At 44.4% G+C, this 14,768-nt stretch overlaps 1 protein-coding gene across 1 annotated transcript; it reads right to left on the bottom strand.

Moving 5' to 3' along the window:
• Positions 1-1,420: 1,420 nt before the first annotated feature.
• gadd45ba (growth arrest and DNA-damage-inducible, beta a) lies at positions 1,421-5,570 on the bottom strand. Its single transcript, XM_033964897.2, has 4 exons — positions 5,332-5,570; positions 4,675-4,776; positions 2,956-3,175; positions 1,421-2,356 (listed from the first exon to the last, which is right to left on the bottom strand). The coding sequence occupies exons 1-4, from the start codon at positions 5,373-5,375 to the stop codon at positions 2,243-2,245; spliced, it is 480 nt and encodes a 159-aa protein (XP_033820788.1). The 5' UTR covers positions 5,376-5,570; the 3' UTR covers positions 1,421-2,242.
• Positions 5,571-14,768: the final 9,198 nt, after the last annotated feature.

The following is a 14,768-nucleotide window of genomic DNA, read 5'->3' as shown; positions in this document are numbered from 1 at the left end:
GGTCTAGTCCTGGTTTAGTCCTGGTGTAGTCCTGGTTTAGTCCTGGTTTAGTCCTGGTCTGGTCTCAGGTTCTATTTCCACGTGTAGAGTTTGCATGTTCTCCCTGTGTCTGTCTGGGTTGACTGTGTTGTGTATCTTGTAGTACTTGTAGTTCTTGTAGTACTTGTAGTTCTTGTAGTTCTTGTAGTACTTGTAGTTCTTGTAGTACTTGTAGTTCTTGTAGTACTTGTAGTTCTTGTAGTTCTTGTAGTACTTGTAGTTCTTGTAGTACTTGTAGTTCTTGTAGTTCTTGTAGTACTTGTAGTTCTTGTAGTACTTGTAGTTCTTGTAGTACTTGTAGTTCTTGTAGTTCTTGTAGTACTTGTAGTTCTTGTAGTACTTGTAGTTCTTGTAGTTCTTGTAGTACTTGTAGTTCTTGTAGTACTTGTAGTACTTGTGGTACTTTTTTTTTTACTGATCTTGTACTTTTCCGTTGCAACACTAAAATTTCCCCATTGTTACACAAATAAAGGCTCATGACGTTATGTTTGAGTAATACTACTACAAGTACTACTACTACTACTACTACTACAAGTACTACTACTACTACAAGTACTACTACTACTACAAGTACTACTACTACAATTACTGCAACTACTGCTACAAGTACTACTACTACTACTGCTGCTCCTTTGTTCCAGAGACAAACTTCAGGCTGAAGACTTTTGTGTTGCACAACAATCAGACCCATGAGACCAATACACAAAACCCCAAAAGGACTGTCTGGACTGACCTCGTCTATCACTGGACTAACCCGGGACTCAGGTCTCAGGTCTCAGGTCTCGGTGATAATCAGGTCAGACCAGAGGCAGATAAACTTAAAGCTTCACTATGGAGCTTTTTATGGAGACGTTTCATGTTTTAAACTTGACTCACATGTTTAAAGTGTTTCTGATGCTTGAAAACACTGAGGTGTAACTGTTATAGTGAACCAGCCTCTCCACAGATCTGACCTGTGAGCAACAAACCAGAGTAAGGCTTTAAACGTCTGTGTTTGAGGATCTGATTTGTCTTTAAAATGACAAAAATAAAATAAACACTTCAGCGTTTAGAGACAAGTTTGTGTCTCAATGCTAACGCTAACACTAATGCTAATGCTAACACTAATGCTAACGCTAATTTTGAGCATAATTTTAAAAGAACATCACAAACTTAAGTATTTCACATGTACAAACAAGATGAGCTTTATTTTAATTATTTTTTGTTTGTTTACTTTGTTTTCTGGTTTTAATAAAAGTGTTAGCACGCTAGCTAGCTCACTGCGTCTCAAAGCGACGGTGAAACGAGCTCGTTCTGTTTGTGAACGTGTCAAAAAAAAACTGATTTGAAAATGACAAACGTTCGGTACAAAACTAAAAATCACAGAGTCCGTTTGTTTTTTCGTTTTGTTTATTTCACATCGTTTCATTTTCACCTGGAGATAAAACTTTAAACCTCGTGATCGTCACAAATATATTACATTTGTTTTTCATAAATAATCCCACACATTTGTAAAACACCGTCACAGTCCGACACACACAGGTTGTCGGTTTGATTCCCGTCGACGGCGTCCGAGCTGCCGTTGAGCAACACACTTTTCCTACAGTCGACCTCGTCCCCGCCGTTTGTCGAGTTACATTTTATCATTAAACATTAAACTGTCGGTGCTTGACCCAGAGGTTGGCGGTTTGATTCCTGACATTGTGCCCTTTGGCAAAACACTTGTTCCCATCTGATAAAAACACTGAAGCGTCACGTCACATTTAACACACACACATTATATTGCACGTGTCTGACCCAGAGGTTGGCGGTTTGATTCCTGCCGTCGTGTCCTTGGGCCAGACACTTTAAAACACTGGTTACACTTTGACATTGCAGGAGCGTCCCGTTTATTTAAAAACATTAGTTCTGAGTCCATCTTGTTGTTTTTTTCCATCTTTTTTCCCGTCTCTCGTCAAACTCTCTTCTGATTGGCCCGTGCGGCGTGCGCTGAGTCACATGACCGCTTCCCAAAAAAACCGCTCCTCCACGTCGGAAGTTCCCGGTCTTCGTTTTTTGGGCCGTTAGCATAGAACCGTTAGCATTGTTAGCAATCCCCGGCTCCACGTGCCCTCAAACGCCCGCAAGCCCCGCCTCTCCAGGGTGAGAGGTCGCGGGGAGGCGCTGTGATTGGTCGACCGCTGATTTCGCGTCACGTTTTTGACAGTTTTTTTTTTGGCGGTTTTCAGCGCGCCTGCAGCTCCAGAGCCGGCACCCACTGGTTCTTGCATCGACTCTCCGCACAGAAGCTGCTGATGTCGGACAGAGCCTGGCACTGCAGCGGGTCCACGGGAGGATTCTGGGAACGCCAAGAAAATGAGGTTAGAATCCGGAAAAATCATCATCACTTTGGATTTTGTGGTTAAACTTCGGTTAGAGATGCAAAGTCAATTCATAAATTTGCGGGGACCTAGCGCCGGGGACCTAGCGCCGGGGACCTAGCGCCGGGGACCTAGCGCCGGGGACCTAGCGCCGGGGACCTAGCGCCGGGGACCTAGCGCCGGGGACCTAGCGCCGGGGACCTAGCGCCGGGGACCTAGCGTTAGAGATGGAAAGTCAATTAATAAATGCGTTGGGGGGATCTAGCGTTGGGGGGGATCTAGCGTTGGGGGGGATCTAGCGTTGGGGGGGATCTAGCGTTGGGGGGGGATCTAGCGTTGGGGGGGATCTAGCGTTGGGGGGGATCTAGCGTTGGGGGGGATCTAGCGCCAATCCGTTAGCCAAACTTCCCAAAAACATTCAAAAGATAAAAAAAAACAAAAATTCAATTCTTTCATCCATCACTAAAATTTAACTGAACTTTTAAACGTTACTATCACTCAAACGCCGACTGCCGCTCTCGCACTTTTCGACGTTAGCATCTCCTAGCGGGGCGTTAGCGTTGTTACGGCGACTCACCGTGACCAGGATGCAGTGCAGGTCTCGCGGTTCGTTCCCGTTCTGGTCGGGCTTCTCGTCGAGCAGCTGGCCCAGACGCCGCAGCCCCGACACGCGCAGGATGTTGATGTCGTTGTCGCAGCAGAACGCCTGGAGCAGCGTGAAGTGGATCTGCAGCGCGATGTCGTCCACGTCCTCGGCGTCCGTGGCCAGGACGCACAGGACCACGCTGTCGGGGTCGCTGGAGGGAGAGAGGGAACGCGGTTAAAATCGGAGGAAAAAAAACAAAAAAAATAAATATTTTTTAAAAGTTATTACAGATAAAAGTCTTAAAATGTGAATGAAAATGTGCAAAGTTGAGGATAAACGGGAATAAAACGGAAAGACGTAAAAGAAATGAGGTTAAAGTCGGACATTTTGAGTAAAAGTGTAAAAAAAATTGAAATATTACAGCAAAACATGTTGGAAATTTGCATGAAAATGGGTTAAAATGACTTCTAAACTAAAATATGGAATAAAAACAATTAAATTTGGTTAAAATCTGTTGGGTTTTTTTGCTCAAAACACCAAATATTCAAAACTTTTACATTTTTTCCTGACAAATTTTGAAGATTTCGTGGCGAGTAACGACTTCTGTGACAAAACGGGGCAGATTATGTAAATTTATTGGATTTGCTGCTTCAAAAATGAGCTAAAAACATAAAGGCCAAGTCATTTTGAAACGTTCAGACACATAAAAACGTTAAAATTTGGTTCACGTCTGACGTCTGGAAAACCCTCCGCCCCCAGACCAGTCCAGGCTGAACCGGTTTATAAATAGCCCGGGTTTGTTTACATCTGAGTTTCTATATTTAGCTCTGGGCGCGTCGTGGCACAGTCAGCGTTTTTTTCACCGTGACTCAACCACAAAACTGCACCGAGCTCGTTGAAGTCGACGGCACGATCCCAAAACCAAAACCGACACCTTTAAAAGTGAATTAGCCAAACTGTTAAAGGGAAGTGGTCTGGCCCGGGGCGTTTGGTCTGATTCAGATGTAAATGTGACTCTGTGTATTGAGCCTCTCTCCTGCTTATGCAACATTTAAAAAGACACAAATTAGGTTTTTAAAAGAACAGTAAGTGTTTCTAGAATCTTTTATCAACTAAAAATCACTTAGTTCATACAAAAATGGTTGAATCAGACTTAAAAAAGAAAAAAAAGACCAGTTTCCTTCACTCAAGTGGTTCACTGTATTCACTTTCTGTTTTTTGTTTATTTTTTTTAAGTCTGATTCAACCATTTTTGTATGAAATGAAGTGATTTTAGTTCATAAAAGACTCTAGAAACATGACGGCACTTACTGTTCTTTTAAAAATCACTTCATTTCATACAAAAATGGTTGAATCAGACTTAAAAAAAGGACCAGTTTCCTTCCTTTTTTTTCTAAATGTTTACATATTTCAGCTTTGACACGCTCCCAAACTGCCTGTTCCGTTCCAGTTCCATTAATAGAACATTTCAGTGGAGCAGACGTGTAAAAATAGCTTCCCAACTAAACATAGCCACGTCCCATTATTATTTTAAGCTCTGGGGCTAAAAATAGACCGTGCGGATTACGCGGGTGCCATTTTGGACACTGCGCGCGCATTACGCACGCTCCTCACGCTCTGTTGACTCATTCTCAGAGACATTTTAGGCTTGAACTTTGCACATGTGACTAATATATTTACAAAAAAAGGATCATTTGTGGTGGTACTCACACATTCATGAGCTTGGCGGACTCGTAAACTCCAACCGTGAGACAGTCTCGTCTGTGCGCAGCGACCAGCAGCGTCTCCAGAGCCGAGCCGACCGTGTCCATCCTGCAGAGGGACAAAACCAGACTGAGATTAGGTCAAAATGTTCAGGACTGTGCGCTGTAGAGACATAACGACGCGCTGAACTCGTGCGTGGAGTCGTGGCGTGGGCATGTCCGTGCGTAAAGTGGCGTTTCTGTGCGTAATGTGGCGTTTCTGTGCGTAAAAAAGGTCCATTTGGATGAATTCAGATCACGTTTGGTGCCATTAAACCTGTCACTCCCTCCTTGGATTCTACATTTGGGTCAAATTGATGCATGACGTTTTTTTGTTTGTTTTTTTAACCACAACTTTCAAAATATTGGATAGTTATGTCACAAAAGCAGCGCAAAATGTTCCAAACTTGCGTGATTTTCCATTTCCTTCTGTGCGTAAAACCCGGCTCAAGAAACGAAACGGTTTAACAGAAGTGAAATCTCTGTGAAAATCCCTCTTTAAGAAAACTCAACGTGTGCGCAATCACGTCACTTGCAAAACGTCGTGAGAAAGGCGCGTGCGTCGATGCGTAAAAAAACCCCAAACCACCTGGATCACCCACGTCTGCGCGAAAAATGCACTTACTTTTTCTCCGTGGAGCTCGATCCAACGACTTCTTCCAGAGTCATGTTGAAAAGCGGTGAAATAAATCCCCCCAAAACGTGAAGTTATCCTTAAAAGGTGCAGAAATAATCCAAAGTGCGCTGCGTAAAAGCACAAAAACGGTAAATCCAAGAAGGAAAAACTGTGTAAAGTCCGTGCGTGGCGGGAGAACAAGTGAAAGAGTGAACGAGTGGTTTGTGCGCGAGTGTGGAGGATTCCGAGCTGGAGAATCGAGGCTGGCGCTGGTTTTATACGCCCCGAGAGCCGGACGCGTCACCCCGCCCCACTCGCCGCGCCGCCATTGGCTCCGAGCTCCAGACGGCGGTGATTGGCTGAGAGCGAGGCCGACGGAGGAGCGCCCCACGTGGGATGGAGTTTCGGAGAATCCCCCCCTCCCTCCCTCCCTCCTCGCGCGCTGGTTTCTCTCTCGTGGGGTTTTTTACTGGAATCGGGCTGAGAGTCGAGTCTGCGCCGGAGTCTCTGGAACTGGAACAGGAAAAACATTTTGAGACGTGGAAAATAATGAAATAAAAAAACAGCCAAAGAAGGAATATTAATGCGCCGACACAAAACCAGACAATGCATTAAAGGTTCTGTATGACACAAAACTGGGTCTTGTAAATAAATAAATAAATAAATAAATAAATAAATAAATAAATAAATAAATAAATAAATAAATAAATACAATAAAATACAATAAAATACAATGGAAAAAATGTAATTCTTCATCTGGCAGTGTTTTCAAAAGCCAAAACTATTTACAATTCATAGTTTGAGTCACTTTATTATTAGTCTGTCACATCTCCAAAGCTCAAAACGCTCTGTTGCACCTTGTGATGTCATCAAGTGGTAGTTTTCAAACATTTTAACTCCTCCTTTTACCTTTAGTTCAGTCGAGATAAGAGACAACTCCAGGACTGAAATGATCCAGATGATTCTATAAATGAAGGTGTGTGGAGTTTAAAAACACAGTGGAGCACTTCCTGTATCACCACATGATGACATCACAAGGTGGAACAGAGTGTTTTCTGCAGGTTTGTGTGTTAAACATGTGAATGAAACAAAAGCTCCAGGTCTGTGTGTGACGAGGAAACATCCTTCTATTCTCATATTTAAAAGCGTCGCAGCCTAAAGTCAGATCCAGAGTCAAAACTTTCACTCCGTGTTTGTTTATTTCCCATTTTATGACATCATCATCATCATCAGCATCGTCGTCGTCGTCGTCGTCGTCGTCGTCGTGTCTGTGCTTCTTCTTCTTCTTCTTCTTCTTCTTCTACAGTGACACTTGTAATTTTTTGTCAAATTAGAATCATTAATAAAACAAACAAATCCACTGAAATCCACGTTAAAAAACGATGTCCCCAACAGCGCCCCCTGTGGACGCGACGCTGCGGCGCCCCCTGTGGACGCGACGCTGCAGAATCCTACGAGTATCAACGATTAAGAACTACTACTACTACTACTACTACAACAACTGCTACGTCTACTACTGCTAATTCTTTTTCTCCTTCTTGCAGTACTCCAGTGTACATGTCTCATCTCTCTGCTGTAGTATAAGTTGTAGTTGTAGTACTAGTTGTAGTTGTAGTATAAGTTGTAGTATAAGTTGTAGTTGTAGTATAAGTTGTAGTTGTAGTATAAGTTGTAGTTGTAGTATTAGTTGTAGTTGTAGTATAAGTTGTAGTTGTAGTATTAGTTGTAGTTGTAGTATAAGTTGTAGTTGTAGTATTAGTTGTAGTATTAGTTGTAGTATTAGTTGTAGTATTAGTTGTAGTACACACTCTGGGGTCATGACCTTTTGTCCCGTGTCTGAATCATCTGAGTTTGAGCTGGAGACTTCCCCGTGACAGGGCAGACGCTGAGCCCTGTTACACAAGAGCACACACACACACACACACCCCCACACACACACACACACACACACACACACGTCAGCTGCTGCACTTCTGTAAAAACAAAGAAAACACTCGTTTATGTGCACTCTGTCGTTCATGAGAGAGAGAGGAGAAAGAGGACGGAGGAGAGGTCCAGGGTCGGTCCAGGGACGGTCCAGGGTCGGTCCAGGGACGGTCCAGGGACGGTCCAGGGACGGTCCAGGGTCGGTCCAGGGACGGTCCAGGGACGGTCCAGGGACGGTCCAGGGTCGGTCCAGGGTCGGTCCAGGGACGGTCCAGGGAGCAGGAATCTTGGATCAACAGAGCAGGAGTCACGTTTGACACAAGGACGATCTGCACCAGGGTCTGGTCCTGGCTCCTCTGGGGTTCAGGTGTGTGTGGGAGGAGCCAGGAACTCCGCCCACCTCCAGACTCAGGAGAGGAGGGAGGAGCAAGATGGGAGGTAAAACAAGAGAGGGAGAGTGTGAGAACGAGAGAGAAGAGGAGAGAGAGAGGGAGTGTGTGAGAACGAGAAAGAAGAGGAGAGAGAGAGGGAGAGTGTGAGAACGAGAAAGAAGAGGAGAGAGAGAGAGAGGGCGAGTGTGAGAATGAGAAAGAAGAGGAGAGAGAGAGGGAGAGTGTGAGAACGAGAAAGAAGAGGAGAGAGAGAGGGAGAGTGTGAGAACGAGAAAGAAGAGGAGAGAGAGAGAGAGGGCGAGTGTGAGAACGAGAAAGAAGAGGAGAGAGAGAGAGAGGGCGAGAACAAGAAAGAAGAGGAGAGAGAGAGAGAGCGAGTGTGAGAATGAGAAAGAAGAGGAGAGAGAGAGGGAGAGTGTGAGAACGAGAGAGAAGAGGAGAGAGAGAGGGAGTGTGTGAGAATGAGAGAGAAGAGGAGAGAGAGAGGGAGCGTGTGAGAACGAGAAAGAAGAGGAGAGAGAGAGGGAGAGTGTGAGAACGAGAAAGAAGAGGAGAGAGAGAGGGAGTGTGTGAGAATGAGAGAGAAGAGGAGAGAGAGAGGGAGAGTGTGAGAACGAGAAAGAAGAGGAGAGAGAGAGGGAGAGTGTGAGAACGAGAAAGAAGAGGAGAGAGAGAGGGAGAGTGTGAGAACGAGAAAGAAGAGGAGAGAGAGAGGGAGAGTGTGAGAACGAGAAAGAAGAGGAGAGAGAGGGAGAGTGTGAGAACGAGAAAGAAGAGGAGAGAGAGAGAGAGAGAGAGGGCGAGAACGAGAAAGAAGAGGAGAGAGAGAGAGAGAGAGGGCGAGTGTGAGAATGAGAAAGAAGAGGAGAGAGAGAGGGAGAGTGTGAGAATGAGAAAGAAGAGGAGAGAGAGAGAGAGGGCGAGTGTGAGAACGAGAAAAAAGAGGAGAGAGAGAGAGGGCGAGAACAAGAAAGAAGAGGAGAGAGAGAGAGAGGGCGAGTGTGAGAATGAGAAAGAAGAGGAGAGAGAGAGGGAGAGTGTGAGAACGAGAAAGAAGAGGAGAGAGAGAGGGAGAGTGTGAGAATGAGAAAGAAGAGGAGAGAGAGAGGGAGAGTGTGAGAACGAGAAAGAAGAGGAGAGAGAGAGGGAGAGTGTGAGAATGAGAAAGAAGAGGAGAGAGAGAGGGAGAGTGTGAGAACGAGAAAGAAGAGGGGAGAGAGAGTGTGAGAACGAGAAAGAAGAGGAGAGAGAGAGAGTGTGAGAACGAGAAAGAAGAGGAGAGAGAGAGAGAGAGTGTGAGAACGAGAAAGAAGAGGAGAGAGAGAGAGAGTGTGAGAACGAGAAAGAAGAGGAGAGAGAGAGAGAGAGTGTGAGAACGAGAAAGAAGAGGAGAGAGAGAGAGAGTGTGACAACGAGAAAGAAGAGGAGAGAGAGAGAGAGAGAGGAAGAAAGAGGGGGATTTTATGTATTCGTGTATTTGTGTATTTGTGTGTTTGTGTATATGTTGAGTCAAACGAAAGTACTATTACTACAGACAGAAAGTATTCAAGTAAGAGTAACGGTACTTCAAAGTCACATTACTCAAATAGAAGTACAAAGTAGTGGGTGAAGAAATCAGTCCAGTGAGAGTACAAAAAGTACTTGGCAAAGTGGGAGTACTGTTACACTGCACAATAGAGTACTGTTACTTCAACAAAAATATTACTCGAGCAGGAGTAAAAGTATGCAGCTGAAAAAGTACTTCTTTAAAAAGTTACTCAAGTAAAGTACCCGAGTCCTGCGCTGTTTACAGTCTATACACCGCTGAGACAGTGGCGCCCTCTGCAGGCGGACAGAGGCACTGCAGCCCGAGCAGCGCGCGCCCGGACAGAGTGAACCTGGAGCGACCTCTGCCGGAGAGAAGAGGAACAGCACAGGAACAGACAGGACAAAAAATAAACTAATAAATAATAATAATAATAATAATAATAATAATAATAATAATAATAATAATAATAATAATAATAATAATAATAATAATAATAATAATAATAATAATAATGTTTTCAGGCTGTTTTCAGATCGATGTTATTATGTCGATATAAATGTTTTGTGTGTATTTTTCTTCGATTTTTTGTAATTCCTCCAAGAAAACTATAATGTGCTTTCAGAGCACTTCCTGATGTTTAAAGGTTTTATATCACACTAAACTGACTCTTGTAGCTTTATTACTTTATATAAATATATAATATTTATCCTGATAAAGATTTTCAGAGGAATCCACAAAAGTCCCAGTGTGAAAAAACAAAAACAAATAAACGTCTTTAAAATGAAAGTGAGTCATGACCAGAGCAAAGGTTCACCCAAACACAGAGTCTTCACCCTCTGTGGGTCTGTCTAGACCTGGTTTAGACCTGGTTTAGACCTGGTTTAGACCTGGTTTAGACCTGGTTTAGTCCTGGTTTAGACCTGGTTTAGACCTGGTTTAGACCTGGTTTAGTCCTGGTTTAGACCTGGTTTAGACCTGGTTTAGACCTGGTTTAGTCCTGGTTTAGACCTGGTTTAGACCTGGTTTAGACCTGGTTTAGTCCTGGTTTAGACCTGGTTTAGACCTGGTTTAGACCTGGTTTAGACCTGGTTTAGACCTGGTTTAGACCTGGTTTAGACCTGGTTTAGTGCTGGTTCAATCCTGGTCTAGTCCTGGTCCTGGATCATGGTCAGGTCTTAGTTCTGGTCTTGTGGGTCTGGTCTCAACTCTGGATTCAACTGAGACTCTAGGGCTGCAGTCGGGAGTAGTCAGCAGACCTGGAGTTGTGTTTTTCACATGTTATTATGACATTAGCACACGTCTGTTGTGTTTTTCACATGTTATTATGACATTAGCACACGTCTGTTGTGTTTTTCACATGTTATTATGACATTAGCACACGTCTGTTGTGTTTTTCACATGTTATTATGACATTAGCACACGTCTGTTGTGTTTTTCACATGTTATTATGACATTAGCACACGTTTCCCTCAGTCGTCCAGGTCTGACCCACAGTAAAAGTCTGTTGTCGATGTTATAACAGGATTTAAAGTTCACAAGAGAAAATACAGAAGCTTTAAAACCTGAAACATTCAGCTCTGTATCAGTGAGACTGTGGTTTTACTCGTGGAATTATCCTTCTCTCTCTCTCACTCTCTCACTCCTTCTCTTTCTTTCTCTCTCAGTTTCAGTCTAACTTTTGTTTTTGTTTTGTTGATTTTCTTCAAAACGTCAAATTCTCTGGAGAAATGTCACTTCCTCCTCACATTTGTAGTTCTGAGTTTCACCACAGGAGGGCGTTAAACAGACTCTTCGTTGTGACATAAAGTGGAGGCATTTTTCAGTCACCAAAGGACTTGAAGACAAAAGATTAACATGCACAAAAAAACAAAAACAAAAACAAGATCCACTGACTCACAGGTTGGTGGCGCTGTGCTGATGTTTTCAGATATTTTATCATCAAGTCGTCTGTCACATCTGAAAAAGAATCACTGAAACATCCATAGAATCACTGAAACATCCATAGAATCACTGATACTAATGACGTTAATGCCAAGAGACTTTAGCTCAGTGATTATTCAGCTGTATATACAAAGTACAGAGGTGTGTATTAGTCTCTCCTCTACACACCTCGAACAAATATTTATGCAGAAAAAAAAAACAAAAACAACACAACTCCAGGTCTGTTTGTGACGAGGAAACGGTAGAATATCAGGAAAAAGCCTAATATAGACTTTTAAGTTTGTTATTTGAGGATAAAGTGGAGACAGCGATGGGGCTTGTCCCTTAGATCCACTCACATAAACCTGCATTTAAAGAGTCCAAATAATATCTCCAGACTAAATAAGATGTGCATTAAATCCTGGGGTTTGCCGTTTGAGATCAGTTCCATCTCGTACGTCCATAAGTCATGAGGGAACCTTTAAGAACAGATGTAAACAAAAAAGCGCAGCTATGCTAACGGTACTACTTTACGACTTTAGCAAACAGAGCAGGTTAATCTCACAAAGCAGATTTATTGACACCTATAGAACATGAGCGGTTTTATCCACAGCTACAGTTATTTTCCAAATGTTTGTGATATTACTGTGTACAGAGTTAGCATACTACAAGAGAGGAGATAACGGATAATAACAGCCCTTTAATCACAGGTTTATAATAGAAGACTGAACTCTTCCCAAAACTGGATTTACAAAGAGAAGAAGCAGCGCCAAACACTGGATTTATACCAGGGGGCAAAGGTCACACGAAGAAGAAACAAAAACACAGAAGAAGTGTCTGGAGGACCAAGACTGCACATTAAATCAGACTCCAGGTATGAACAAAACTGTAATACTGTAATAAAAACTGTGTAAATATAAATATGAACCGGTTACACGTGTTTTTGGTTTGACCCGAGACAGAATAACCCCCTCCCCCCCCGCGATTTGGAACTGCCCTCTGAGCGCGCGGGAAACGTGCGAAGTGAGAAGACCAGAGGAAAAAGGTATGAATGATTATATAAGATTATATAAGACAATTAATGTTCATGTTGTTTGTTCAGTGTTGGCTGAGTGGACACTTTACCCAGAAAAGTGCTAACTTCAATACTTTAGCTGCTAACAGGTAGCCCGTTAGCTATGCGCAAATAAGCTAAATTTAAGCAGCGCAAATTGAGCGCTTCTTCGGGGCTTTTAAGGCTGGTTCAGAGGATGTTGTTGAGACCTTGATAATAGATACAGGGACGCAGGGTCTTGTCCTTTTTGGCCACGAAGAAAAACCCCGCGTCGACAGGAGAGGAGGACGGGCGGATGATGCCAGTGGCCAACGAATCCCGGCTGTACTGCTCCATCGTCTCTCGTTCAGGTTTGGAGAGATTGTATAAACGGCTGGCAGGTAAGGGGGCTGAAATTGTTAATCCACGAATCCTCACAGTTTTAAAAGCAGTTTCTAACATCTACACTAGTGCCTGAATACTTTGCTAAACCACCGAAGTTTCATTCAGCATCTATTGCTCCGCACTTCGTGGATTAATCCCCTCTATCTCTCGGTTCAGCCTGAACTAGCCTAGCCGACTAGCATCATGGCTAACCCTTCCTCCTCTTCTCTCGCTTTTCCCTGCCCTGGTTGCCATATGTGGAGTGATGACCCTGGTTTATTTGATGATGATAGGGACAGTTGTGTTAAGTGTAGTGTAGTGGCAGTCCTACAGGCCAGGGTCTCAGAGTTAGAAACGCGGATCCGCTCATTGGAGGCTCTGACCCCGAGTTACAGTCAGGTAGCAGCAGTAGGGACCGCGGACCGCAGTAGCTTTAGCGTAACTAGTGAGACTAGCCCCCCAGCGCAACCCGTGCAGCCGGGATCAGACCAGGACAGGTTTGTGACAGTTAGAAGAAAGCGTAGGACAGGCCAGGGACACAGGGCTGAGAATAGGACTGTAGCAGACCAGGGACACAGGGTTGAGAGTAGAGAGCTCCCCGTCCAGAACAGGTTTGCTCCCCTGAACTGGACCCGGGACACTTTAGTCATAGGGAGCTCCATAGTCAGGGACGTGGAACTGCCTGCAGCTTCCACGCGGTGTTACCCTGGAGCCAGACTGGGTGACATCGAGGGGAATCTTAGGCTTTTTGTCGTAACCAGTAAGGACCAAAGGTGCAGACTCACGATGTTTAACAATGTCTTTATTCACACACGTGATAACAAAGGTAAGAGTTCAAAAGCTTAGTTCAAAGTCTAGTAAATCATAAGTCATAATCCATAGGAGCTGGGGAGCGTAGGTGCCGGTCCATGAACGTGGAGAGACAGGGGTGCACGACAAGACAGGGAGACACAAGACCATACCAGAACAGAGGTGCAGGGGCTGGGGAGATCCAGAGCTGGTTCTTGGGCAGATTCCTGGAGCAGAGCAGAAAGGTTCCAATAAAACACGGGAATACAAGGATCAAAAAGTATTAAGCCAAGAGCATATTCACGTAGAGCACGCGGACGTTCTGGCGCCGAGTGACTGGTCCAGACCCCTCTTATCCACGGCAGGTGGTGTTGATTGCATTGATGGAAAGCAGGTGCGCGCGGGAGGAGTCAGGACTCCGCCCAGCTCCGGAGACAGGCAGGTAAGGGAGGAGAGAGACGAGGGTGCAGGGAGAGCAAGACAGGGATCATGACACTTTTAAAGAAAAGTAAGAATAGATACCGCCGGATCGTTATACACGCGGGGGGTAACGATACTCGGCGCGGTCAGTCAGAGGTGGTTAAGTTACAGATAGCTGCAGTCTGTCAATTGGCTAAGTCGATGTCGGAGTCCGTGTACTTCTCTGGCCCCCTCCCAACCTACACCAACTGTGAAATGTACAGCCGCTTTTCAGCAGTCAACCAGTGGTTGACCAATTGGTGCCCGCCTAATGGTGTCGTCTTCATAGATAATTGGAGGACATTTGAGGGGAAGCCTAGGCTTATACGTAGAGACGGCATCCATCCCACGCAGGCTGGCTCCGCCCTGTTAGCTCAGAATATGATTGCTAGTCTAGATTGACCAGGTAAGACTAGCACGCAGAATAGCTCAGGGAAGCACAGTGACAGTGACGTTAGGGAGCAGTTTAGACCAGTGAAGCACAGCTCAGTCAGAGGGAACAGCTCCAAACAGAGACTGTGTGTGCCCCACGTGCCCCACGTACAAAAAGCACAAATAAAACACCCCTAAACTCTGACAAGGAAGCTGTCAGATCTCATAACTTAACAAAAATAAATAAATGTGCCACAAATAAACAAAATGATAAGTGTGTAAAATGTGGACTGCTAAACATCAGGTCTCTTTCCTCCAAATCTCTTTTAATAAATGAACTAATTGTCGACCTTAATATTGATCTGTTAGCCCTAACTGAAACATGGCTTCGGGAAAATGATTATGTTAGACTAAACGAATCTACACCATCAAGTCACATGAACTTTCAGAGTGCCCGGAGCACAGGTCGAGGTGGTGGTGTGGCCGTCATCTCTCATTCCAGTCTAATTCTCAGCCCCAAACCCAACTATACTTACCTCTCCTTTGAAAGCCTCGCACTCTCCATTACGTGCCCCAATTGGAAAAACCAAAAAGCTGTTATATTTATAATAATTTATCGACCTCCTGGTCCATATGCCGACTT

The sequence above is a fragment of the Periophthalmus magnuspinnatus genome, chromosome 4 (genome assembly GCF_009829125.3).
Source record: "Periophthalmus magnuspinnatus isolate fPerMag1 chromosome 4, fPerMag1.2.pri, whole genome shotgun sequence".
Taxonomy (NCBI): domain Eukaryota; kingdom Metazoa; phylum Chordata; class Actinopteri; order Gobiiformes; family Gobiidae; genus Periophthalmus; species Periophthalmus magnuspinnatus.
This window is presented reverse-complemented; position numbering and strand designations above follow the sequence as displayed.

What these genes read in the sequence shown, in the direction of transcription:
- gadd45ba (XM_033964897.2), bottom strand. Translation starts at nt 5,375, where the DNA reads ATGACTCTGGAAGAAGTCGTTGGATCGAGCTCCACGGAGAAAAA. An exon ending in TCCGCCAAGCTCATGAATGT is followed by an intron (nt 3,176 to 4,674) that starts GTGAGTACCACC and finishes CTCTCCCTCCAG; the next exon opens with CGACCCCGACAGCGTGGTCC. An exon ending in TGCACTGCATCCTGGTCACG is followed by an intron (nt 2,357 to 2,955) that starts GTGAGTCGCCGT and finishes TGGCGTTCCCAG; the next exon opens with AATCCTCCCGTGGACCCGCT.